The sequence below is a fragment of the Oncorhynchus nerka genome, linkage group LG28, assembly GCF_034236695.1.
Source record: "Oncorhynchus nerka isolate Pitt River linkage group LG28, Oner_Uvic_2.0, whole genome shotgun sequence".
Lineage (NCBI taxonomy): Eukaryota > Metazoa > Chordata > Actinopteri > Salmoniformes > Salmonidae > Oncorhynchus > Oncorhynchus nerka.
The window spans coordinates 36,508,561-36,533,985 of record NC_088423.1 but is presented as its reverse complement, the minus strand read 5'-3'; the positions used below and the strand labels follow the sequence as shown (position 1 = coordinate 36,533,985).

The 25,425-nt window shown below is 41.0% G+C and overlaps 1 protein-coding gene across 1 annotated transcript in view; it reads left to right on the top strand.

Moving 5' to 3' along the window:
- Positions 1–13,900, top strand: part of LOC115113192 (glutamate receptor ionotropic, delta-1-like) — a 467,913-nt gene extending 454,013 nt beyond the window's left edge. Inside the window, exons 16-17 of the mRNA XM_065012780.1 lie at positions 767–769; positions 12,621–13,900. Of these exons, the coding sequence (XP_064868852.1) occupies positions 767–769; positions 12,621–13,058 (441 nt within the window). The 3' untranslated portion in view covers positions 13,059–13,900. The remainder of the gene's footprint in view (positions 1–766; positions 770–12,620) is intronic.
- The last annotated feature ends 11,525 nt before the right edge of the window (positions 13,901–25,425 follow it).

Genomic DNA, 25,425 nt, shown 5'->3' with positions numbered 1-25,425 from the left:
AGCTACAGTGTATGTAAACAATATGACAACAATTTCCAGTAAATTGTACCCAGTCCAAATACGCCCTATACGCGTTTTTGCAATTATATGTCAATGTCCAGATACCATGCTGGTTATTTACGTACTGTATGATTGTCTGTGATCCTATGCAGGCCACTAAGGTCTACAGTCTGGAAAGGGTTTCTGGTCCATTGACATATAATGACATTACAAGTGCTTCACCGGGAAAGCAGGTGTGATATGTGGACAGACAGAGACTGGGAGGAGGCAGAAACTATTCACACAGGTCAGGAGAGACCTGAGATATACGGGGTACTGTGTGGGGTTGGGGGGAGGGCATGGGCGATGGGCGATGGGTAGGAGTAGATATGTATCGCTTCACTGGTCGTCTTACTCCACAGTCTCTTCTGTTGTTTGGCGTCTTTATGTTATGATTTAAACAGAATGGATGCATGGGAAATGTTTGGTAACAATGAGAGGAAGGAGAAGGAGAAGTAGCTAGGAGGCCATACTTTTGGCTGTTTTCCGGAGCACTAGATTTTTCTGCGCGATCCTATTATCCATAACATTTCTTTTGGCACTTTTGGTTGCTCCTCAACTCCAAATTGCAACATTTGGAGTAGTGAATGACCAAAAATATAGAGACTTTCAAAAAATGATTTCTTTAAGTGATTTTAGGTCTTTGTCTCCTTCATTGTGTCTATCTTGTCCCACAAAGTGTGATGCATTGACATTGTATACCCATCTCAACCAGTCGGTCTATAAGGACGTGATTCTTTTCATGCAGTAGTGTGCTACAGGTACAGCATCTGTTGTCCATAGAAACATTTATTTAAAGAAAGGCATTCTACACCGCAATTTGGCCAGTGTTAACAAGTGTTCATTCTCTTGGTGTTACATTAGCTGTGTTAAGAGGTGTTGATTTAAGAGTTGTTTTTACACCCTCTGTACTAATATAACTCCCAGGTGAGAGTTACTGTACAGAGGTTGGGCGGTGGCAGTGTTGATTGAGCTTCCAATTTTAACTTGAACCTTCCTGTGCATCTAATTGCCTATGGTTCAACGGCAGCTTTGAATTGTGCAGTAGTGTAAGGTAAGTAATTTGTTCATGTTATAAAATATTTTTAAATAGTTAGCTGGTGGCCAAACTTGTTATATCGGCTAAGTGAATGGTCAAGATCTTTGTTTATAGATAATAGCTACATCAGTGAACTTTAGATTTAGAAGGTTGCTAGCTAGCTAACGTGGTTAGTTAATGATAGCGTTAGATTAATTAGCTATCTAGCTAAATGTTAGTGGGAACTTTATCTCAACTTCATTAGTTCGCTAAAATTAGCAAACGATTAGATTGGGTTGTGACCGATTGTGATCAATTTGAGCCTTGTTTGGTGCAGCATGTAGCTAGCCAGGAAGTGAAGGTTACAAAATGGCTAATATCTACTAATTTGTTCTTCAAAACGCATATAACTAAGAATGTTTGTCTGGCAAAAAAATTGTTAGCTAGCTATATAGTTACCTACAACACTGACCTCAACCGTAACTTAGTGCTAACGTTAGCTAGCTAGCACACATGGCCAGACGTGGTAGGGTTTTCCACAGCCATTGAGATTAACATGTCTATGGTGTGTGTTTGTTGTTAATCACAGATCAGACATTATGTTCATGCCAATACAGCTTGAAATGTATTGGCCAGTTTAACTTTCCAATATATTTGAGTGGTGGTGGTAACTGTTTGTAGCTAGTTAGATAGCTAGTTAGTTTGGTTGGTTGATTTCACTGGAATATTACCTTGCCACGCCCCAGATCCGCAGGCAGGTAGAAACCTGTTACATCATTAGTGGCATTTGGAACAAATTGTTGATCCACTGCAGGGAAGACAAAGGGGAGACAGTATAAGGGGACATTTTGTGTGATTGTTTCCATATGTAAAGCTTTACCATAAAATGTTTGCAACCAAATTTAACTTAAATATGAGTGCAGAGTAACATGTTGGTGAAGGTCCAATACCAAAAATGCAAGAAGTTTATGAAGTTGCAGCCTGGTTTCATTAATCAGAGATTTAATTAATCAAGGTGAATATATGAACTGTCTGATGTATTTTCTGAAATTGAACACTTGGGCTTGATTTGGGTCAGACCTATTATTGTTGCCCCCTAGGTGGTTTATCTCCCTGTATTCTGATTAGTCTCTCTTTTTTGTAGTCCAAAATAGGTTTGGACTGCCCCCTTCAGCACAAATACACGTTATTGATGATTCACAAAAGGAGGTGGAGGAGGATGTCCTGCTGGACCTGATTGAGGCCAGTCCAGACCTGTGCCTCACAATCTTTCTACAGTCTCACATAATGTTTTCAAGTAACATGAATGTATAGATTGATTGCTTTGATCCATTGTTTGTGCTCAGACTTTTTCCTGCCGGCTGTCTAACATCTACTTCGTGCATAGACACATTATCCCTCTCGTCAAGTGATTTAGACCTGAGATCTCCAGAAAGGCTATCTAAAAAGGTCAAAACAACCTCAGGAGATTTAGCCATAACTGATATTGGATGTTGATAATCCCATTTCTCTGTTTGGTCTTCATGGAGATACCGACAGCATAAAACAACCCGAAATTGTTTAACTTTTCTCTTGTCTTAATAGATGGTCCGAGATGCCCTGACTAGTAGACCTGGTGGGTAAGACATATTAGAAGTTGAAGTTGAGTTGATCCACTTTGTTTTAGGTAAATCAGGACTTTTTGCTGATGTTTGACAATGAAACAACCTCTAAATTCATTGACAAGTTGGACACTGTATTAAAGCCTAAAGTCATCAAATTGGCAAAATCCCGACAACGACCACCGATTTGTGTCGCCTGCTGAAAACTGCCAGAGAATGACAGTGAAACCAGTAAGTGGATTATCTCGTGGTTAAAGCAATGTTTCAAATTCAGCGATATTATTTTATGTGATTTGGGATGTTTGGATTTTCTTGTGCTCAGACTGGGACAATGATATGTCCTCCATGCTGCTGCTGCTTCATCTCCTCCTACCACCAGCAGGAGGGAAGAGGACCAAGATCAGTGCCAGTGATGCTGTGGGCAGACTACTGCACTTTCATAAGGTAAGATGATACAGTAATTGTTGTGTAATTTCTTCTTTGGATTGTCTCTTCATTATCTTAACATGTGGAGAGTGACTTAAAAAATACCATTTGTGTTTTGCAGTCATGCTGCAGCATTGAAGACCATCTTGATGTGAGCCATGGTCAACAGCCATACCTCCTTGCCGTCAGAAGAAGACAGAGCAAGATTGACAACTACTACATTGGGGTGGACAAGAGGCTTGTTCACTGCCAGGCGGCTAGTGGTCTGTGTGCGTTTGAACTGTTCAAAAGCCCACTTTGTCTTTAACCTGATGTATGTTGATGTGCTTGTCAACTTCTATACATTTGTGCAGACAACCATCTACAACATTGATGTAGACAAAACAAGAGAGACCCCTAGCGTGATAGTTGTGGACAAAACGTCTTAACTATATAAATGTACACTACGGTGCTTTGTTGCACAGAAACAGCCAGTCATTGATATTTAATTTGAGAATAGCTTCTATCCCTCCACCAAGTTCAGATTGATCTGTGCTCAGGATGGTTGTATCAAATTTATTTATATAGCCCTTTGTACATCAGCTGCTATCTCACAGTGCTGTACAGAAACCCAGCCTAAAACCCCAAACAGCAAGCAATGCAGGTGTAGAAGCACGGTGGCTAGGAAAAACTCCCTAGAAACGCCAAAACCTAGGAAGAAATCTAGAGAGGAACCAGGCTATGAGGGGTGGCCAGTCCTCTTCTGGCTGTGCCGGGTGGAGATTACAACAGAACATGGCCAAGATGTTCAAATGTCATAAATGACCAGCATGGTCAAATAATAATAATCACATGCTGAACAGCTGAAACTGGAGCAGCAGCACGGCCAGGTGGACTGGGGACAGCAAGGAGTCATCATGCCAGGTAGTCCTGAGGCATGGTCCTAGGGCTCAGGTCCTCAGAGAGAGAGAAAGAAAGAGAGAATTAGAGAGAGCATACTTAAATTCACACAGGACACCGGATAAGACAGGAGAAGTACTCTAGATATAACAGGCGGACCCTAGCCCCCCGACACATCAACTACTGCAGCATAAATACTGGAGGCTGAGACAGGAGGGGTCAGGAGACACTGTGGCCCCATCCAATGACATCCAACAGGGCCAAACAGGAAGGATATAACCCCACCCACTTTGCCAAAGCACAGCCCCCACACCACTAGAGGGATATCTTCAACCACCAACTTACCATCCTGAGACAAGGCCAAGCATAGCCCACAAAGATCTCCGCCACGGCACAACCCAAGGGGTGGCGCCAACCCAGACAGGAAGATCACATCAGTGACTCAACTCACTCAAGTGAACCCTCATAGGGACGGCATGAAATAGCACCAGTAAGCCAGTGACTCAGCCCCTGTAATAGGGATAGAGGCAGAGAATCCCAGTGGAAAGAGGGGAACCGGCCAGGCAGATACAGCTAGGGCGGTTCGTTGCTCCAGAGCCTTTCAATTGACCTACACACTCCTGGGCCAGACTACACTCAATCATATGACCCACTGAAGAGATGAGTCTTAAGTAAACATTTGAAGGTTAAGAACGAGTTTGTGTCTCTCACATGGGTAGGCAGACCATTCCATAAAAATTGAGCTCTATAGGAGAAAGCCCTGCCTCCAACTGTTTGCTTAGAAATTCTAGGGACAATTAGGAGGCCTGCGTCTTGTGACCGTAGCGTACGTGTAGGTATGTACGGTAGGACCAAATCAGAGAGATAGGTAGGAGCAAGCCCATGTAATGCTTTGCAGGTTAGCAGTAAAACCTTGAAATCAGCCCTTGCCTTGACAGGAAGCCAGTGTAGGGAGGCTAGCACTGGAGTAATATGATCACATTTTTTGGTTCTAGTCAGGATTCTAGCAGCCGTATTTAGCACTAACTGAAGTTTATCTAGTGCTTTATCCGTGTAGCCGGAAAGCAGAGCATTGCAGTAGTCTAACCTAGAAGTAACAAAAGCATGGATACATTTTTCTGCATGATTTTTGGACAGAAAGTTTCTGATTTTTGCAATGTTACGCAGTTGGAAAAAAGCTGTCCTCGAAACTGTCTTGATATGTTCGTCTAAAGAGAGATCAGGGTCCAGAGTAACGCCGAGGTCCTTCACAGTTTTATTTGAGATGACTGTACAACCATTAAGATTAATTGTCAGATTCAACAGAAGATCTCTATGTTTCTTGGGACCTAGAACAAGCATCTCTGTTTTGTCCGAGTTTAAAAGTAGAAAGTTTGCAGCCATCCACTTCCTTATGTCTGAAACACAGGCTTCTAGCAAGGGCAATTTTGGGGCTTCACCATGTTTCATTGAAATGTACAGCTCTGTGTCGTCCACATAGCAGTGAAAGTTAACATTATGTTTTCGAATGACATCCCCAAGAGGTAAAATATATAGTGAAAACAATAGTGGTCCTACAACGGAACCCTGAGGAACACCGAAATGTACAGTTGATTTGTCAGAGGACAAACCATTCACAGAGACAAACTGATATCTTTCCGACAGATGAGATCTAAACCAGGCCATAACCTGTCCGTGTAGACCAATTTGGGTTTCCAATCTCTCCAAAAGAATGTGGTGACCGATGGTATCAAAAGCAGCACTAAGGTCTAGGAGCACGAGGACAGATGCAAAGCCTCGGTCTGATGCCATTAAAAGGTCATTTACCACCTTCACATGTGCAGTCAGTGCTATGATGGGGTCTAAAACCAGACTGAAGCTTTTCGTATACATTGTTTGTCTTCAGGAAGGCAGTGAGTTGCTGCGCAACAGCCTTTTCTAAAATTTGATATAGGCGGATAGGTTTTTATATTTTCTGGTGCAAGGTTTGGCTTTTTCAAGGGAGGCTTAATTACTGCCACTTTTAGTCAGTTTGGTACACACGGGGCGGCAGGGTAGCCTAGTGGTTAGAGTGTTGGACTAGTATCCGGAAGGTTGCAAGTTCAAATCCCTGAGCTGACCAGGTACAAATCTGTCGTTCTGCCCCTGAACAGGCAGTTAACCCACTGTTCCTAGGCCGTCATTGAAAATAAGAATTTGTTCTTAACTGACTTGCCTAGTTAAATAAAGGTAAAATAAAATAAAAAAACATCCGGTGGATAGAGAGATGTTTATTATGTTCAACATAGGAGGGCCAAGCACAGGAAGCCGCTCTTTTAGTAGTTTAGTTGGAATAGGGTCCAGTATGCAGCTTGAAGGTTTAGAGGCCATGATTATTTTCATTATTGTGTCAAGAGATATACTAAAACACTTGAGTGTCTCCCTTGATCCTAGGTCCTGGGAGAGTTGTGAAGACTCAGGACAACTGAGCTTTGAAGGAATACGCAGATTTAAAGAGGAGTCCGCAATTTGCTTTCTAATAATCATGATCTTTTCCTCAAAGAAGTTCATGAATTTATTACTGCTGAAGTGAAAGCCATCCTCTCTTGGGGAATGCTGCTTTATAGACTGCCGTTTTCAACATACTCAGGTTTCTGAAAACATTTGAATAGTATTCATAAGAATATTGGTCAAGTAGTTGATGCATTAAGCTTAGAAGGGCCCTCTCATGTTGCCGATTCTCTAGTCCAGTCAGAAGCTCCACAAATGGGTGGTGACATTGGTGTCACACATGATAACACTCAAAGTGATTGTTTTGAGAAGAATGGACATTCAAATCAAATTTTATTGGTTTATTAGTCGCCGAATACAACACGTGTAGACCTTACAGTGAAATGCTTACTTACGAGCCCCTAACCGGCAGTGTCGTTTCAAAAAATGTGGATAAGAATAAGAGATAAAAGTAGCAAGTAATTAAAGAGGAACAGTAAAGAAATAACAATATTTACCTGGGGGTGCCGGTACAGAGTCGATGTGCGGGGGCACATCTGTTAGTTTAGGTAATATGTACATGTAGGTAGAGTTAATTAAAGTGACTATGCATAGTTTGACAACAGAAAGTGGCATGGAGAGGGGAGGGGCAATGTGAATATTCTGGGTAGCCATTTGACTAGATGTTCAGGAGTCTTATGGCTTAGGGGTAGAAGCTGTTTAGAAGCCTCTTGGACCTAGATTTGGCGCTCCTGTTCCGCTTGTCATGTGGTAGCAGAGAGAATGGTCTATGACTAGGGTGGCTGGAGTCTTTGACAATTTTTAGGGCCTTCCTCTGACACTGCCAGGTATAGAGGTCCTGCATGGCTGGAAGCTTTGGCCCCAGTGATGTACTGAGCCATTCGCACTACCCTCTGTAGTGCCTGGTGGTCGAAAGCCGAGCAGTTGCCTTACCAGGCAGTGGTGCAACCAGTCAGAATGCTCTCGATGGTGCAGCTGTAGAACCTTTTGAGGATGTGAGGACCCATGCCAAATCTTTTCAGTCTCCTGAGGGGGAGTAGGTTTTGTCATGCCCGCTTCAAAACTGTCATGGTGTGCTTGGACCATGTTAGTTTGTTGGTGATGTGGGCACCAAGGAACTTGAAGTTCTCAACCTGCTCCACTGCAGCCCTGTCGTGCTCTGTCCTCTTTTTCCTGTAGTCCACAATCATCTCCTTTGTCTTGATCATGTTGAGGCTGTTGTTGTCCTTGCACCACACGGCCAGGTCTCTGACCACCTCCCTATGGGCTGTATCGTTGTTGTCGGTGATCAGGCCTACCGCTGTTGTGTCATCGGCAAATTTTATGATGATGTTGGAGTCGTTTCTGGCCGTGCAGTCATTAGTGAACAGGGACTACAGGAGGGGGCTGAGCACGCACCCCTGGGGGGCCCCTGTGTTGAGGATCACCGTGGCAGATGTATTGTTACCTGCCCTTACCACCTGGGAGCGGCCGGTCAGGAAGTACAGGATCCAGTTGCAGAGGGAGGTGTTTAGTCCCAGGGTCCTTAGCTTGTTGATGAGCTTTGAGGGCACTATGGTGTTGAACGCCGAGCTATAGTCAATGAATAGCATTCTCATATAGATGTTCCTTTCGCCCAGGTGGGAAAGGGCAGTGGAGTGCAATAGAGACTGCATCATCTGTGGATCTGTTTGGGTGGTATGCAAATTGGAGTGAGTCTAAGGTTTCTGGGATGATGGTGTTGATGTGAGCCATGACCAGTCTTTCAAAGCACTTCATGTCTACAGACGTGAGTGCTACGGATCGGGTAGTCATTTGGGCAGGTTACCTTAGTGTTCTTGGGCACAGGTACTATGGTGGTCTGCATGAAACATGTTGAAATTACAGACTCGGACAGGGAGAGGTTGAAAATGTCAGTGAAGACACTTGCTAGTTGGTCAGCGCATCCTCGCAGTACACGTCCTGGTAATCCATCTGGCCATGTGGCCTTGTGAATGTTGACCTGTCCAAAGGTCTTATTCACATCAGCTGTGGAGAGCATGATCACACAGTCTTCCGGTACAGCTGGTGCTCTCATTCATGTTTCAGTGTTATTTGCCTCGAAGCGAGCATAGAAGTAGTTTATCTCATCTGTTAGGCTTGTGTCACTGGGCAGCTCTTGTCTGTGCTTGCCTTTGTAGTCTATAATGTTTTAAAGGCCCTGCCACATCCGGCGAGCGTTGGGGCCGGTGTAGTATGACTCGATCTTAGTCCTGTATAGACGCTTTGCCTGTTTGATGGTTCGTCGCAGGACATAGTGAGATTTCTTCCGGGTTAGAGTCCGGCTCCTTGAAAGCGGCAGCTCGAGCCTTTAGCTCAGTACGGATGCTGCCTGTAATCCATGGTTTCTGGTTAGGGTATGTACGTACGGTCACTGTGGGGGGGACATCATCAATGCACTTATTGATGAAGCCAATGACAGATGTGGTGTACTCCTCAATGCCATTGGAGGAATCCCGGAACATATTCCAGTCTGTGCTAGCAAAACAGTCCTGTAGCTTAGCATCTGCTTCATCTGACAACTTTTTTATCGATCTAGTCACTGGTGCTTCCTGCTTTACTTTTTGCTTGTAAGCAGGAATCAGGAGGATATAATTATAGTCAGATTTTCCAAATGGAGGGTGATGGAGAGCTTTGTATACATCTCTGTGTGGAGTATAGGTGGTCCAGAGTTCTTTTCCTTCTGGTTGCTCATTTAACATGTTATAAATGAGGTCAAACGGATTTAAGTTTCCCTGCATTAAAGTCCCCGGCTACTAGGGGTGCCGCCTCTGGGTGAGCGTTTTCTTGTTTGCTTATTGCGGAATACAACTAATTTAATGCTATCTTAGTGCTCACCTCTGACTGTGGTGGTATGTAAACAGATACAAAGAATATAGATGAAAACTCTCTCGGTAGGTCATGTGGTCTGCAGCTTACCATGAAAAACTCTACCTCAGGCGAGCAATAGCTCGAGACTTCCTTAAATATTGTGCACCAGCTGCGCATAAAATACATAGACCGCCGCTCCTTGTCTTACCAGACGCCGCTGTTCTATCCTGCCGGTACATCGTTTAACCAGCCAGCTGTATTTTGATATTGTTGTCGTTCAGCCATAACTCCGCGAAGAATAAAATGTTAGTTTTTAACGTCCCATTGGTAGTTTAATCTTCCCAGTAACTTGTCCATTTTATTGTCCAAAGATTGCGTGTTTGCGAGCAGAATTGAGAGGTGTGTTTTTTTTCCGATCGCCTCCTACTCAGAAGGCAGCCCGCCCTCCGCCTTCTCTTCACGCAGATCACTGGGGTCGGGGCCTGTTCCCGAGGGAGCCGTATATCCTCCCCCTCGGGTTCGTCAGAGTCGTGAAAGAAGAAAAGGTATTCTGCTAGTCCGTGGTGAGTAATCGCAGTCCTGAATTCTAGAAGTTATTTTCCATCATAAGAGTTGGTAGCGGCAACATTATGTACAGTAAAACAATAAGTTACAAATTACACACATAAACAAACAAAAAAACAATCGGTTGGGGGAACGTAAAACGTCCGCCTTCTGCTCCGGTGCCATTTTACTTACCGGCGCTGTTTTACAGTCTTGCTAAAGATATGTGTGCCTCCATCATTGACAAGTTGCTTACTTGTGGTGTCGTGTCTACAGTAGTGTGTGATTTAGAAGAGCTTACTACTGGGCCACACTCCCAAATTAAACAAGCTCTTCTGTCAGTTATGCCTATGGATAACCCCTTGATTTCGAAACGTGCGCTTCTCTCTAGAATCTACTCGTTTGACTATGGGTACTTGGAGCACAAAAACCGTCCAACTAAAGTCAACCTAGAGAACAGTGGAAATAGCATAGCACTTAATTCTATTCAAACTCTGTGTCTTGTGAGAAATGTTCACTTGATTTTGGGTGATGTTCCACCAGGAAATAAGAACTGGAATTTACTGCTCATCTTACTTCAAATAATCAACCATTTTTTCCCCTTTTCTTAGCCAGGGCATGACTGTGTATCTGAAACATTCGATAATGCCTTAACATCACTTACCCAGCATGCATACATTACCCAGCATGCATAAGATAAATCGGTCCTTTATGGCATAATGTGGAGCATGAGGTTTGAGGAAAAGTACAAACTCTTTAAAAACACCCTCAAGAACATTACTAAGTTCCTTTCCAAAAAACACAAATTTGTTATAGGCCATCACAGGAAGATATCACCATTGCGACATACAGAGTATGTGTAACGATGTTCGTCTGAGGGAGGTGTGGACCAAAGCGCAGCGTGGTAAGTGTTCATGTTATTTTTATTTAAACTGAACACAAAACAAAATAACAAAGAGAAGGAAGGAATACTAAACAGTCCTGTCAGGTGCAGAAACACAAAACAGAAAACAACTACCCACAAAACCCATGTGGACAAGAGCTACCTAAGTATGGTTGTCAATCAGAGACGACGACAGACAGCTGTCCCTGATTGAGAACCATACCCAGGCAAAAACAAAGAAGTACAAAAACATAGACAAAAGAACAGAACGCCCACCCTAGTCACACCCTGGCCAAACCAAAATAGAGAATAAAAAGCCTCTATGGCCAGGGTGTGACATTATGGACCGATGAAAGTTTTTTCCCTGAATGATTTTACTGGTGGTGAGGAGTTGGCAGAGTCACTTCAGGTCACTATGCAGAAAGCCATTTACTTTAGCAGCTGGGTTAAGATGGATGGCACAGAGTACAGAGAGGGACTGTTAGTTTGCAGTAAGATGGAGCATGAAATCCCAGACTTTTGTGGTTGACTATATTGTATACCTATTGCTGGACAAGTTGCATACTGATAATTTCAGTGAACATTACCATGCATTCGCTGTGTTTGATAGTGTTGTTGTCAATGTTGATGATCTGAAATTGTATAATCCTTTTATCCTTCAAAGTGCTTATGTTGCTGATGAGAGCCTTTATGTTGTTCCTTTGTATGACATTATTGGCAACTTTGTCAAGAAAATTGCATAGCTAGTCTTTTGAGGGCTTCCACTTGTTTTAAATAGCAACTCTGCAAATAATGTTAATGTGCCTGTGATGCACTGTTTTGACTGTGATGCGCCTGTGATACATTGATTTCATTTTAATGTGTCTGTGATGCACTGATTTAAATTGAATGTGCCTGTGATGCACCTCTTTCATTTTAATGTGCCTGTGATGCACTATTTGTGGCATAAATAAATTAAACAAAGCAGAGTCACTACTCTTGTAACGAATCCTTTATTTCTTCTTTTAACTTGCCTTCTACTTGCAGGCTTGATTTATGAGTGGGAGAAAATCAGACAAAAAATGGTTATTTCCTAGTATGCATATTTAGCACTTCCTGGTGTCAATTCAGCTACAGGATGTATTCTCTAGAGTTGATCCCCAACACTGAAAGGTGTTGCTGCTTAATACTGGGGGTGTTGAAGAAACACGCCCATGGGTCATTTGAACAACATCTGAGGTGTTATATTTTAACACTCCCAACTGTATCAATATGAACACTAAACCAGTTAAATTAACACTGAGTGGCCCTATATAAACACTGGATGAGTGTTGAAAAAACACTCCCATGGGTCATTTGAACAACACCTGAAGTGTTATATCTTAACATTTAGAGTTTCAATATTAGCATTACAAAAAGTGTTAAATTAACACTGATGAGAAAGTACCTAAATAAACACTGGACGAGTGTTCAAATTAACATGCCTGGTGTTAAATTAATACTTTCAAATTTGCTGTGTACTGAAGGAAGAGACTTTCTGGTAATAGTTCATTGTAATTGTGGATACATGCTTAAAATAACACATTTCAGATTAAATCATTTAGTTTTTTGTTGTAAGGTAATGTCTCACCACCATTATGCTTGAATTTTCTAGCTTGTGATTGCAGCGTAGTGTTGACGTGGGTTTTACGTTAGTGTTCCTTGAATAATATTGTTTTGAAGTAAATCAACTTTCAAATTCCATATTTTTCCAATAGGAAATGTAATGTAGACAATGTGGAGAATTAACTATGTTAAATCAAACAATTGCTCATCACAGCTTCTTTCTCCTTCAAACCTTTCTTTACCCCCCCTTTTTTCACTTTTCTTGCACTTCTCCTCCCCAATAACCTTTGTCTCTGTGTATCTTTCTCCCTTTCTCTCTCCTCCACTCTCTCTCGCTCTCTCTCTCCAGGACAAAGAGGTGGATCTAGAGCAGGTCCACAAGCGTTTGAACAGCCTCCTGGACGAGGACATGGTGCACAAGCAGCTGCCGGGCCAATCTATCGAGATCTCTGCCCTGGACATCAGCAGCATGCAGCCCAGCCAGTCCCTGGAAGGCCTGCCTTCACGGGACCACTACCTGGGCCATCACAGGGAGTCAGTCTCTGTGACCACTTTCCTCCAGGAGGGACAAGGAGCAGGAAGGACACTTGGCAGGGGCACTGGCAGAACCCTCCCCCTACCCCTCAGCAGCGCCACCATGCCCGCTATCCGCTGCAAACACAGGGCGCCCAACGGGGGGCTCTGCCAACAGAGCCCTGTCAAGACACCAATGCCAAAGTCATACCAATCAGGGCCTGGAAGAACCATTCCAGAAGCCATTGATGTAAGCCATGGGACTTCAATCTGACTACTCAGCCTCAGCGCAATCACAGACACTCAAGCTCTGTTTATACTAGGTTCTAACATGCATCTTTTTTCCTCCACATTCTGATTGTGCCCACATTTTCTGACAGGTGTAGATAATGGAAAGATGTTTTGTGATCTGATTGTGAGCAGATGGCTATCTTACAAGTGTAGACGGATCTGGACAGTGAAACCATTTAAGTCATCATTACACAACCCTCTGAAATCATTGACTTTTGGCATCAATACTGTATGTGTATTAAAAAATATATATTATTTGGAAATATGCCTTTGTTAAATATTTTGCATACAGGGAGGGACCAGGAAATCTGGTCAACAATGCGTGGACCCCATGTCTGAAAATGTGGGCCCAATCAGAATGTGGACAAGATCAGGATTCATGTTGACTGTGGTGAGCTATAGGCTAAAGGATCAATCGTCACAGGTGAGAGAAAAGGTAAATGTCTGGCATTTTATTTTATTTTTCGCTGAAGAAATATGGAGGAAAACAGAATTAGGAAAATGACTTTCATGTACATATTTGTAAGTAAGGACAAAAAGAGGTGAGGGGAAAAACAACTGTATTTTGAATATTCTCAATTTTTTAAGTTGGGTTTAAAAAACAGATACAAAATTATACAAAAAATTACTGTTTGAATGGCTTTGTAAAATTTGTTCTAAATTAAGGTGATAATTCCTTCTGGTTGTTTTCTAAGTGCCAAGTTCAAATATGTTTTCTTTCAAATTAACATTATATGAATGTACAAAATTTATGAAAAGACACTTCAAAGACAGTGGAAAGAGTTGATTTGTTTCATATGAAAACAATAAAGAATTATAAAAACATGTTTTTGTACCACGTCGCTTTCGTAATCCATAATTTATTTTCATGTATGAGTGAGTAGCCATGTCTGAATACCCATATCTGCATTCTAAATAGTAGGCATTTTACGTATACGAAAATATAATGTTTGTCTGCTCTCTCATTGGCTAAAATGTTCTGACCTGATGTCGCCACTTCTCGCCAGCCTGACATCTTTGAGGACATGTATTTCCATTGTTAGAGACAGGCACTCAAATAGCTTGTCAATATAATAGACAATATTTTGTTATACTCATTTCAGCTTTTCATCTAGTCAAATTTGCTGCACACTTTGAGGAAGAGAAGTGTCTTTCCAGACTCACGTGTGTTTGACAACAGCTGATAATCAGCTGGTAATGAGATAAGGGGACACGCTGATGTGTGTGCTGTGAACAACAACAGTGGAATTGTCAGTTCGCCTTCTAAAAGCATGCATTGGGGACTGCAGTCAGGTCAAGGCCCTGGTGAGGATGAAAAGCACGCAGATGAGCTTCCCTGAAACGGTTTCTAAAGGTTTGTGCAGACATTCTTCAGTTGTGCGAACCCACAGTCACGCAGGTGAAGAAACCGGATGTGGAGGTCCTGGACTGGCGTGGTTACACATGGTCTGTGGTTGTGAGGCCGGTTGGACGTAATACCATATTCTCTAAAACAATGTTGGAGGCAGCTTATGGTAGAGAAATTAACATTAATTTCTCTGCCATCAGCTCTGGTGGACATACCTACAGTCAGCAAGCCAATTGCACACTCCCTCAACACTTGAGACATCTGTGGAATTGTGTTGTGAGACAAAACTGCACATTTTAGTGGCCTTTTATTGTCCACAGCACAAGGTGCACCTGTGTGATGATGTTTAATCATCATATTGATGTGCCATACCTGTCAGGTGGATTCTTGGCAAAGGAGAAATGCTCACTAACAGGGATGTAAACAAAATTGTGCACAACATTTGAGAAAGATAAGCTTTATGTGCATAAGAAACATTTCTGGGATCTTTTATTTCAGCTCATAAAACATGGGAACACGTGTTTGTATTTTTGTACAGTATATATATTTTTAACATTTATTTTACCAGGTAAGTTAACTGATAACACAATCTCATGTACAGCAACAACCTGGGGAATATTTACAGGGGAGTGGAGGAGGGACCAATGAGCCAATTGGACGCTGGGGATGATTAGGTGGCCATGATTGTATGAGGGCCAAACTGATACTTTTTGGGGGGACCAGAGGAAATAAAAATAATGTCTCCTACTGGCCCTCCAACACCACTTCCAGCAGCATCTGGTCTCCCATCCAGGGACCAACCAGGACCAACTCTGCTTAGCTTTAGAGGCAAGCCAGTAAACCAGACTGCTATAACTGGGCTACTACTTTCAGCGTTTAGTCTGGATTATTTTCATAAAACAGCTGTGTGTATGGCTGCCTTCACATAGACTGTCTGTAATAGGTGAATTACCTTATCTATCTTGTAGCCTATACCAAAGTGACTTTGTTTTAGTGTGTAGGGCGCTGTCCATTGTGCTGATACAGTGCAGCGGAGATAGGCTACAGATTTCGCGCCAACATCTCACTTCAAAAGCACTCAATGGTCTTGGAGTCTAAGCATTTGAGCTGTATATGTATTGTGGTATAGCGTGATATAAGCCGAATTCAATATAATTCCAATGCAGGAACCCCCCATAATTGTGCCCCCCTCACCAATTTCAACTGCCCCCTCAGTCACTTTATCCTGGCACTGGGTCTGAATAGCATGCTATCCACCTGCTATTTGTTCTGGGTGGAGAGCTAAGAAATAAAGGTGTGGCGGAGGTGTGTCTACAGATAAGCAGTGTTTTGAACTTGACTTAATTCCCTCATAATTCCAGCACTTTGCAGCTTTTCGCAGCTTTTTGTTAAAAATCGCACAACATTTCAAAGTCCTGCTACTCATGCCAGGAATATAGTATATGCATATGATAAGTATGTGTGTATAGAAAACACTCTGAAGTCTCTAAAACTGGTTAAATCGTGTCTGTGGCTATAACAGAACATGTTTAGGAGTAAAAATCCCAGGGAAAACTGTTCACCAAAAACACAAAAAAAATATTAATCTGCCAGTCAATGTATTGTCTAAGGCGATAGAAAATAGATGAGGTTCCGAGTACAATGCCTACAGCTTCCACACGATGTCGCCAGTACTGGCATTTCATGGCTGGTTTATCCTTGGTGAGATGACGTATAGGCACTTCCTGTCTTGGGGCGCACCGGAGGAAGTTATGAAAGTGGAAAAATGGACGATGATTTCAAGACTTGCTGCTATCGAATACATATCGCCCCGTGATCAATTTGATCGATTATTAACGTTTATTAATACCTAAAGTTGGTTTACAAAAGTAGTTTGAAGTGATTTGTAAAATTTTATAGGCAACTTTTTTAATTTTAAAAAGTGACGTTGCGTCTTGTAAAGGTGAATTTTCCTGGATCAGACCGGCCTTCATAAAATGACATTTTGGGTATACAATGACGGATTTAATCGGGAAAAAGACCCAATTGTGATGTTTATGGGACATATAGGAGTGCCAACAAAGAAGCTCGTCAAAGGTAATGAATGTTTTATATTTTATTTCTGCGTATTGTGTAGCGCCGGCTACCGCAAAATCTTTTGTTTAGGTCTCGTTCAGGTATTTCGGGGGGTGCATGCTATCAGATAATAGCTTCTCATGCTTTCGCCGAAAAGCATTTTACAAATCTGACATGTTGGCTAGATTCACAACGAGTGTAGCTTTAATTGAGTATCTTGCGTGTGTGTTTTAATGAAAGTTTGAGTTTTATCGAGTACTATAGGTGGCGCTCTGAAATTTCCGCTGATTTGGTTCCTGTACAGGAACCAACATCCGTAACAGGTTTTTAATAAGGTCGAGCGAATCTTCCAGATCCAATTGGAAAAGCATCTACTTTATTTTTTCTGATTGTAATAATGGCATTTTCCATGCATTGTAATTTATAAATTGATGAGATCCATTAATAAAAGCTATGTAAATGAGTACCTAGCTCTGAACCCCCATCAAATAGATTTTAAGAAAGTTTAACCTGTTGGGGCTAGGAAGGCGCAAGGGAACACCCGCTCCCATTCAGCTGAAAAAAAAAATTCTTTAGAAATATTTAACTTTCACAATACAGTCCAAGTCCAATACAGCAAATGAAAGATAAACATCTTGTTAATCTACCTATCGTGTCCGATTTTTTAAATGTTTTACAGCGAAAACACAACATATATTTATGTTGGATTCAAAAACACACACAGCGATTTTTCGCAGTCACAAAAGTATAAATATAGATAAAATTAATCACTAACCTTTGATTATCTCCATCAGATGACACTCATAGGACATCATGTTATACATGTATTGTGTGTTTTGTTCGATAATGTGCATATATATATATATATATATATAAAATCTCAGTTTACATTGGCGCGTTATGTGCAGTAATGTTTGGATTCCAAAACATCTGGTGATTTTGCAGAAATACTCACAATAAATTTTGATAAAAGATGCAAGTGTTATTCACAGAATTAAAGATAAACATATCCTCTATGCAACCGCTGTGTCAGATTTTTTTTTTTTACTTTACGGTATTGCAACCTCGGCCCCATTTAATGTCGTTCACGTTTAACGATGGGTTCAAGTGGCGCATGGATATATTTTCCCATTTTCAGTGATCAGATTTTCCTGCACTTTTCGATGAAACGCACGTTCTGATATAGTCACAGCCGTGATTTAACCAGTTTTATAAACGTCTGAGTGTTTTCTATCCACACATACTAATCATATGCATATACTATATTCCTGGCATGAGTAGCAGGGCGCTGAAATGTTGCGCGATTTTTTACAGAATGTTCGAAAAAGTAGAGGGTCGACTTAAGAGGTTAATCAGAAATAAGGTTCCAACCGGAGAATTTCATTGTCTGAAGAAAAGCATAGGAACGGGAGGACACTCTCTCGTGACCGCGCGCAATGAGACCGAGGCTGTCTGCCAGACCACTCACTCAAAGAGCTATTATGAGCCCCTCCTTTATAGTAGAATCATACAACCAGAATCTAAAGACGGTGACATCTTGTGGAAGTCCTAGGAAGTGCATGCACATCCATATCTAAAATGGTCATCAAATGGCACTGTTTTCAAAATCGAGTTCTGACTTCCTGTTTGGATTTCTTCTCAGGTTTTTGTCTGCCATATGAGTTCTGTTATACTCACAGACATAATTCAAACAGTTTTAGAAACTTCAGAGTGTTTTCTATCCACCAGTAATAATAATATGCATATATTCCTATCTGGGAAAGAGTAGGAAGCAGTTTACTCTGGGCACGCCTTTCATCCAAAAGTGGAAATGCTGCCCCCTAGCCCCAACAGCAGTGGGATGCTAACCTCCAAATATGATTAATTCATCAAGGGTGCTTTTCAATCCATACCAAGTGATTTAAATCAAAAGGCAAAGTTGCCACGTTAGCGGAGACTGCATTCACACTAAAACTCTGCATATGTCGGCTCAATCGGGAATTACCTTTACATTTCTATCTGGGCAATCTGTAACGCTTCAAAGCCCCAAGTCACACACATTTGTCAGTTTCCTCGTTTGCGTGTTTGATTGTGAAAAAAATCTATTTACAAGATAATCAACAGCTTACCATACATTTCATCAGTCATTGATGTAAAACGGATTTAATTCACTGCCAATGATTCAACAGAGCAAAATACTACAAAATATTAATTATAGGTGCAAATGAACTTCTATTTGATCATAACTTTTTATTCCATACATGTAAAATAACTGATATACACTGAGGTCTATCAATTCAAATAAATAAAGAGGAAAGGTTGTACGGGTGAACAAAGTATGATTGGTTTTGTTCTTTAATTGTCCATTTCAATTGGTTTTCAACAACCTATTTTCACATAACATAACTTTAGTTATTGCACATGTAAACAAACACAATATAGCATAACAAATGTTTAAAATGATAATGTTTATATCATGGATTGTCAGTCCTTGTATCCATAGCTCTGTCTATTTGTGTTACGCGGAGTGGAACAGGGGAACCCAAGAGCAGACTCAGGCGAGGAGACTGGGATGAAGTAACCAAGGTATTTATTGAGACACATGGGAAGATGGAGTGTGGGTCAGGGGAAGCTCGGGCCGGGTTGTAAAAAAACAGGTGCGGAGGCTGAGGCTGGAGCGAGAAGGGTTGGGACAGGGTAAGCAGGTCCAGAGGGGAATCCAACGGAGTAGTAGTAGAGTGGGGAATCCAGGACAGAGTAACAGAATGACAAGATGTGGGACTGGAGACAGGGACCAGAGTCAGAGCAGGTAAACTGTAGCGGAGAGGAAAACAATATCAGGCAAGGAAAACAGGCACAACAGGATCTAAACAGTGACAAACAGCTAGAAACGTAGACTGACTGAGCAGAGATTACGATCTGGCAGTGTGGAAGAGGCAGGACTGAGTATATGTAGAGGTCTTGATTATGGAACAGGTTGCAACTGGGGTGGATCGGCTCTGACGCCAGCACACCTGTCTCCGTCCACACAATCACAATCACAATCACAATCACACCCACACACACACACACACAGATGGAGAGGACACTGGGGGAGTGGCGGCAGGTCAAGGAGACACAGGATGAGCAGTAGAGGGCGTGGCAGCGGCAGATGTAACAATTTGAGAGTGGCTACATTTATCCAGCCCCATCCCTCAGCTTTTTACTGAAACAGGGATGAGGAAAACACTTTGTTATTGTTTCTATTGCTGCTGTAAAGATGAGTTTGTATTACATTCAGGATTGTTGTGGCACCAAGTTACCTTATCTTACCTTGCTCTACTCTCAAAGGAGATGTAATGTTCTCACCGGCAACAATAGTAAGCCAATTTCCAAGAACACCTGTTGTTTGTGTATTCTCTGAAGCTCCCATACATTTGCTGTCTCACTGAAAGTCCTTTGAGCCACTTTACATTTTTTTATTGCTTTAATATATTATGATTGTTATCAAACATTAGGTGTCATGCACTATACAGTACCAGACATTGTTAAGTCTTACATTTCAAATAGGTTTAATAATGGGGCCTGTCAACCAAATAAAATTAGCTGTTTTCTCATTAAGTAAATCGTAATTAAAAAGTAATTGCATTTTTTCCAGAAGGATATTGAATCTTCATTAAAAAAAGTGTTCTTTACTTCAAAGAATTAAATGTATATTAAGTTCAATGTTTTGACAGAGAGTTGACAAATTGGTTTAATTATCGAAATTAAATTAAATCAACATTGAGTGGGTGGATGAGGCATAATATACACATTTATAACTCATCTACATTCATTTTGATTTAGGTGTTCCCTAAAGTCTCAATGCTGATTGTTGCCTCAAGGTATTAATTTCCTAACACCATTTAATGTATTTATTGCAACATATTTTTACACATTTAGGAAAGTGTAACATTTTTGCAATTGTGTTGTGGATTTGACAGGTTTTCCCCAAACTAACAGTTAAACTCTCCAGCCAAACAAACTCAAAATGTTTCAGCTGTGTGATAAATTGATCCTTTTTTTCACATTAGACTGAAAACCTGGGCATTACTGAGTTGTACGTCTCTCTACCTGCCAGAGCATCATCTACAGCTCAGCCTGGTGAATTTCTGCAGAATATCAACCGTACACATAATTTCTTCACCAACAAAAAAAAGCCTAACCAACTAATTCAATAACGTTGCTCTAACACATTGCCTCCACTTTCAGACAAAGACAACACAGAACTGCTCAAAAAATAATACTTGCTGACGCTGTGGCTGGGGAGATACGGTACAATAAATAAGTTGAGGAATGGGAAAGAAACACCTGTCATCCCCATCTACGTGCTCCTTTCATCCATTTTCTTCTACCTGGCTGTGTTACCATGGCAACTTCCGAGTTTAAGTACATACAGTATAGTAGGCTCTGGGGGTCCTCCTAAGCGTCCTTGAAATTATTGGCCAGACAAATTGTTTAGTTCACCGTAAGTGATTCAAATGAAGCCTTAATTACTAACTAATTCGGAGGGGGTGGCAGCATTTCACTTCTCGGACGGTTGCGACAATAGAAGAACCGTCGGTTTTCTGCCAACAAGATGTTTATATGTGGATACGTTTTTATTTTGTGTGTATGAAATGTGCCGTGATCCAGTATCACAGAACATGTGTGGTTTCTATTACCTGTAGTGCATGATGAATCAATTATTGGAATGTAACATAATGCAGTGTTAAAACCCCTCTCGTGTCAGACCTTATTACAAAACTAAACTTCACATGCCCACGTTTCATGTTAAATATACTTAATGGGATGTGAAGACTACTGCTGTTGTGTTACTGTAGCTGTTGCAAGCACCTCTATGACCATTTTAAATAGCTTCTCAGCCCATCGGGCTGTTTATAACAAATTTCGATGCTGTTATTGTCAGCTCAGCTCTCTCTCTACCCATGGTCTATCAGCTGATTAGTAGCGAGCTATGTCTAAATATGAAGACTCACTCCTAGCCTTGGAACCCCCCTTTCCAATGTGATAAGGATTTGAGCAGACATTTCAGTATGATACCATACTGTGCATTCTGTGTAACTGTCCCCTCTGTGTATTCTCACAAGCTTCAAGCCAACATTTTGTGAGATGTTTTTAGGAAGACACATACAAGGACAATAAGACAATTCCTGATGGGCCTTTCCTCAACAAATGGAACTATGGGAAGGATCTACGTTAAAATATCAGAATTTGTATCTCTGGGCCTCTTAAAATATAATGAGACCGTTTTGGCTTAGCTTGTCTGTCTTCGTATATTAAGGACCACAGAGCAGCACATGCTTCCCTGGAGAGGGAGGGGGAGATATACAACAAGTAATGTGTCCAGCAGTTCAAGCAGAACATATTTTGTGATTTAGCTGGCCAAAGCCACCACTTTAGTAATAATGACATTGTTGCTTGTGGAACTCATTTCTGGATAGCCTTAAATTGCAAAAGGAATGTGGTGAATCTGAGACCATCCAATGTTAGTTGGGAAAGATGTATTTAAAGCTTGCATAGAGAAACATTTCCCCCAAATCAGTTCAGGCAAGATGTAACCCGGTTCTTAGAAACTGAAGCTCCATCTGTAACAATTAACACAATTATTAGAATGATGCCAAAAAACATGAAATTAGCATTAATAGGCTACAGGCAAGATACATTAACTGAAGTAATTTATATATTACTGTTGGTGGCCACCCTGCCACTTGGTTTGCTGCTGGGAAGCAATATAGCCATTATAGCCATTATTCGAGATACAATATTGCCCTTATTCGAGATGGAATTGATTACAAAGAATGACTTAACATATAAAGTTATTGCAGAATACATTTTTGAAAATGAAATGACTGTCATAAAATGACCATGATATTGCAAAGCACCAATTGTTAAGTAGAATATGATTCATGTATGTAAGCCAAAGTGATATTGTCATTTATTAATGTAGTTTGAGTCCACTCCTATGCAACCATATAGCTGTAGACCATTGGACGGGAGTTATCATGGCCAGGCAGAGGACGAAAATGAAAGGAGCGCCGGTGTTATGACGTTACATACTTTCTAATATAATTAATAGAGAGGACAGAGTGATAGTGAGGGAGAGGAAACAGCACAACACTTTAAGGGGAAAGACCAGGCCTGTAATAATGCAGATAGATTGTGGCTTCCATCAATGTAGTTGTCTGCATCACTTCCAATCCCCCATATATTTTTTTGCAAATATATATATATATATATATGTTATAATATACAGTGCTGTGAAAAAGTATTTGCCCCCTTCCTGATTTCTTATTTTTTTGCACATTTGTCACACTTAAATTTTTCAGATCATCAAACAAATTTTAATATTGCACAAAGTTAACCCAAGTAAACACAAAATTCAGTTTTTAAAAGATATCCGAACCTTCATGGCCCTATGTGACAGCCATGCCATATAAGAATGTGAAATGTCAGAATAATAGGAGAGAGAATGATTCATTTCAGCTTGAATTTCTTTCATCACATTCCCAGAAGTTTACATACACTGAATTAGTATTTGGTAGCATTGCCTTTAAATTGTATAACTTGGGTTAAACGTTTCGGGTAGCCTTCCACAAGCTTCCCACAATAAGTTGGGTGATTTTTGGCCCATTCCTCCTGACCGAACTGGTGTAACTGAGTCAGGTTTGTAGACCTCCTTGCTCGCACACTTTTTCAGTTCTGCCCACAAATTTTCTATAGAATTGAGGTCAGGGTTTTGTGATGGCTACTTCAATACCTTGACTTTGTTGTCATTAAGCCATTTCGTCACAACTTTGGAAGTATGCTTGTTGTCATTGTCTATTTAGAAGACCCATTTGCAATCAAGCTTTAACTTCCTGACTGATGTCTTGAGATGCTGCTTCAATATATTCACTTCATTTTCCTCATGTAGCCATCTATTTTGTGAAGTGCACCAGTGCCTCCTGCAGCAAAGCACCCTCACAACATGATGCTGCCAGCCCTGTGATTCACGGTTGTGATGGTATTCTTTGGCTCATTATGGCCAAACAGTTCTATTTTTGTTGCATCAGAGCAGAGGACATTTCTCCAAAAATAACTTACAGGACTCATTTTACTGTGGATATACTTACTTTTGTACCTGTATCCCCCATCATCTTCACAGGGTTCTTTGATGTTGTTCTGGGATTGATTTGACTTTTCGCAGCAAATTACGTTCTTCTCGAGGAGACAGGACGTGTCTCCTTCCTGAGTGTTATGACGGCTGCGTGGTCCCATGGTGTTTATACTTGCATACTACTGTTTGTCCAGAGGAACTTAGAACTTTCAGGCGTTTGAAAATTGCTCCCAAGGATGAACCAGACGTGTGGAGGTCTACAATTTTTTTCTGAGGTCTTGGCTGATTTCTTTTGACTTTCCCATGATGTCAAGCAAAGAGGCACTGAGTTTGAAGGTAGGCCTTGAAATACATCGGCAGCAGGTACTCCTCCAATTGACTCAAATTATGTAAATTTCCCTACCAGAAGCTTCTAAAGCCATGACAAATGTTCTGGAATTTTCAACGCTGTTTAAAGGCACAGTCAACTTAGCTTGTTGAGGATAGGAGGCAGTATTTTCACTTTGGATGAATTGCGTGCCCATAGTGAACTGCATCAAACTCTGTCCTAGATTGCTAATATATGCATATTATTATTACTATTGGATAGAAAACACTCTGAAGTTTCTAAAACTGTTTGAAGATATGGACCTGGAAGCACTTCCTACGCCTTCCACTAGATGTCCTCATTCAGTAGAAAGTGTAATGGAGCATTTGCTGTGAACTTTGACCTAATGGGAGGGAAAATAGTCAGTGTCCCGACAGAATGCCATTTTGCTGTGGCGCATTTCTCTGTGGGTGCTACGGCTGTTCCATTCGGCTCCAGATGAAAACGTATGATCCGATTGGAACGTTATTGGATATATATGATAATAACATCCTGAAGATTGATTCTCTACTTAGTTTGACCAGTTTATTCGACCTGGAATATATCTTTTGGAAGTTTTCGTGCGAGTTATCTTGGACCAGCAGTCAGTTTTTGGGCACGTGAGCTGAAAGTGATAGCAAATGCAGCTACTTGGACACTAGTATTGGACATTATGGAACAAAACAACGATTTATTGTGGAACTAGGACTCCTTGCACTACATTCTGATGAAAGATCATCAAAGGTAAGGGAATATTTATGTTGTAATTTCGTATTTCTGTTGACTCCAACATGGCGGTTACGTCTGAGCGCCGTCTCAGATTATTGCAATGTTAGGCTTTTTCCGTAACGTTTAAAAGAAATCTGACACAGTGGTTGCATTAAGAACCAGTGTATCCTTAATTATATGTAGAACATGTATCTTTAGTCAAAGTTTATGATGAGTATTTCTGTTATCTGGCGTAGCTTTCTATAATTCCTCCGGATATTTTGGAGTACTGTGTAACATGTCATATGACTGTCATCTGATGAAGATTTTCAAGAGGTTAGTGATTCATTTTATTTCTAATCCTGCTTTTGTGATTTTATCTTTGGCTGGAAAAAATGGCTGCGTTTTTTCTTTGGTTTGGTGGTGGTCTAACATAAATATATGTTGTGTTTTCGGTGTAAAACATTTTAAAAATCTGATATGATGGGTAGATGAACAAGATGTTTATCTTTCATTTGAGGTATTGGACTTGTTAATGTGTGAAAGTTAAATATTTCTAAAGAATATTTTTGAATTCCCTGAGCCACCTTTTCAGCTGAGCCCCAACTTAGTTTATGTCAACTTCTGACCAACTGGAATTGTGATACAGTTAATTATAAGTAAAATAATCTGTCTGTAAACAATTGTTGGAAAAAATGACTTCTGTTATGCACAAAGTAGATGTCCTTGTCGATTTGCCAAAACTATAGTTTGTTAACAAGAAATTTGTGGAGTGGTTTAAAAACAAGTTTTAATGA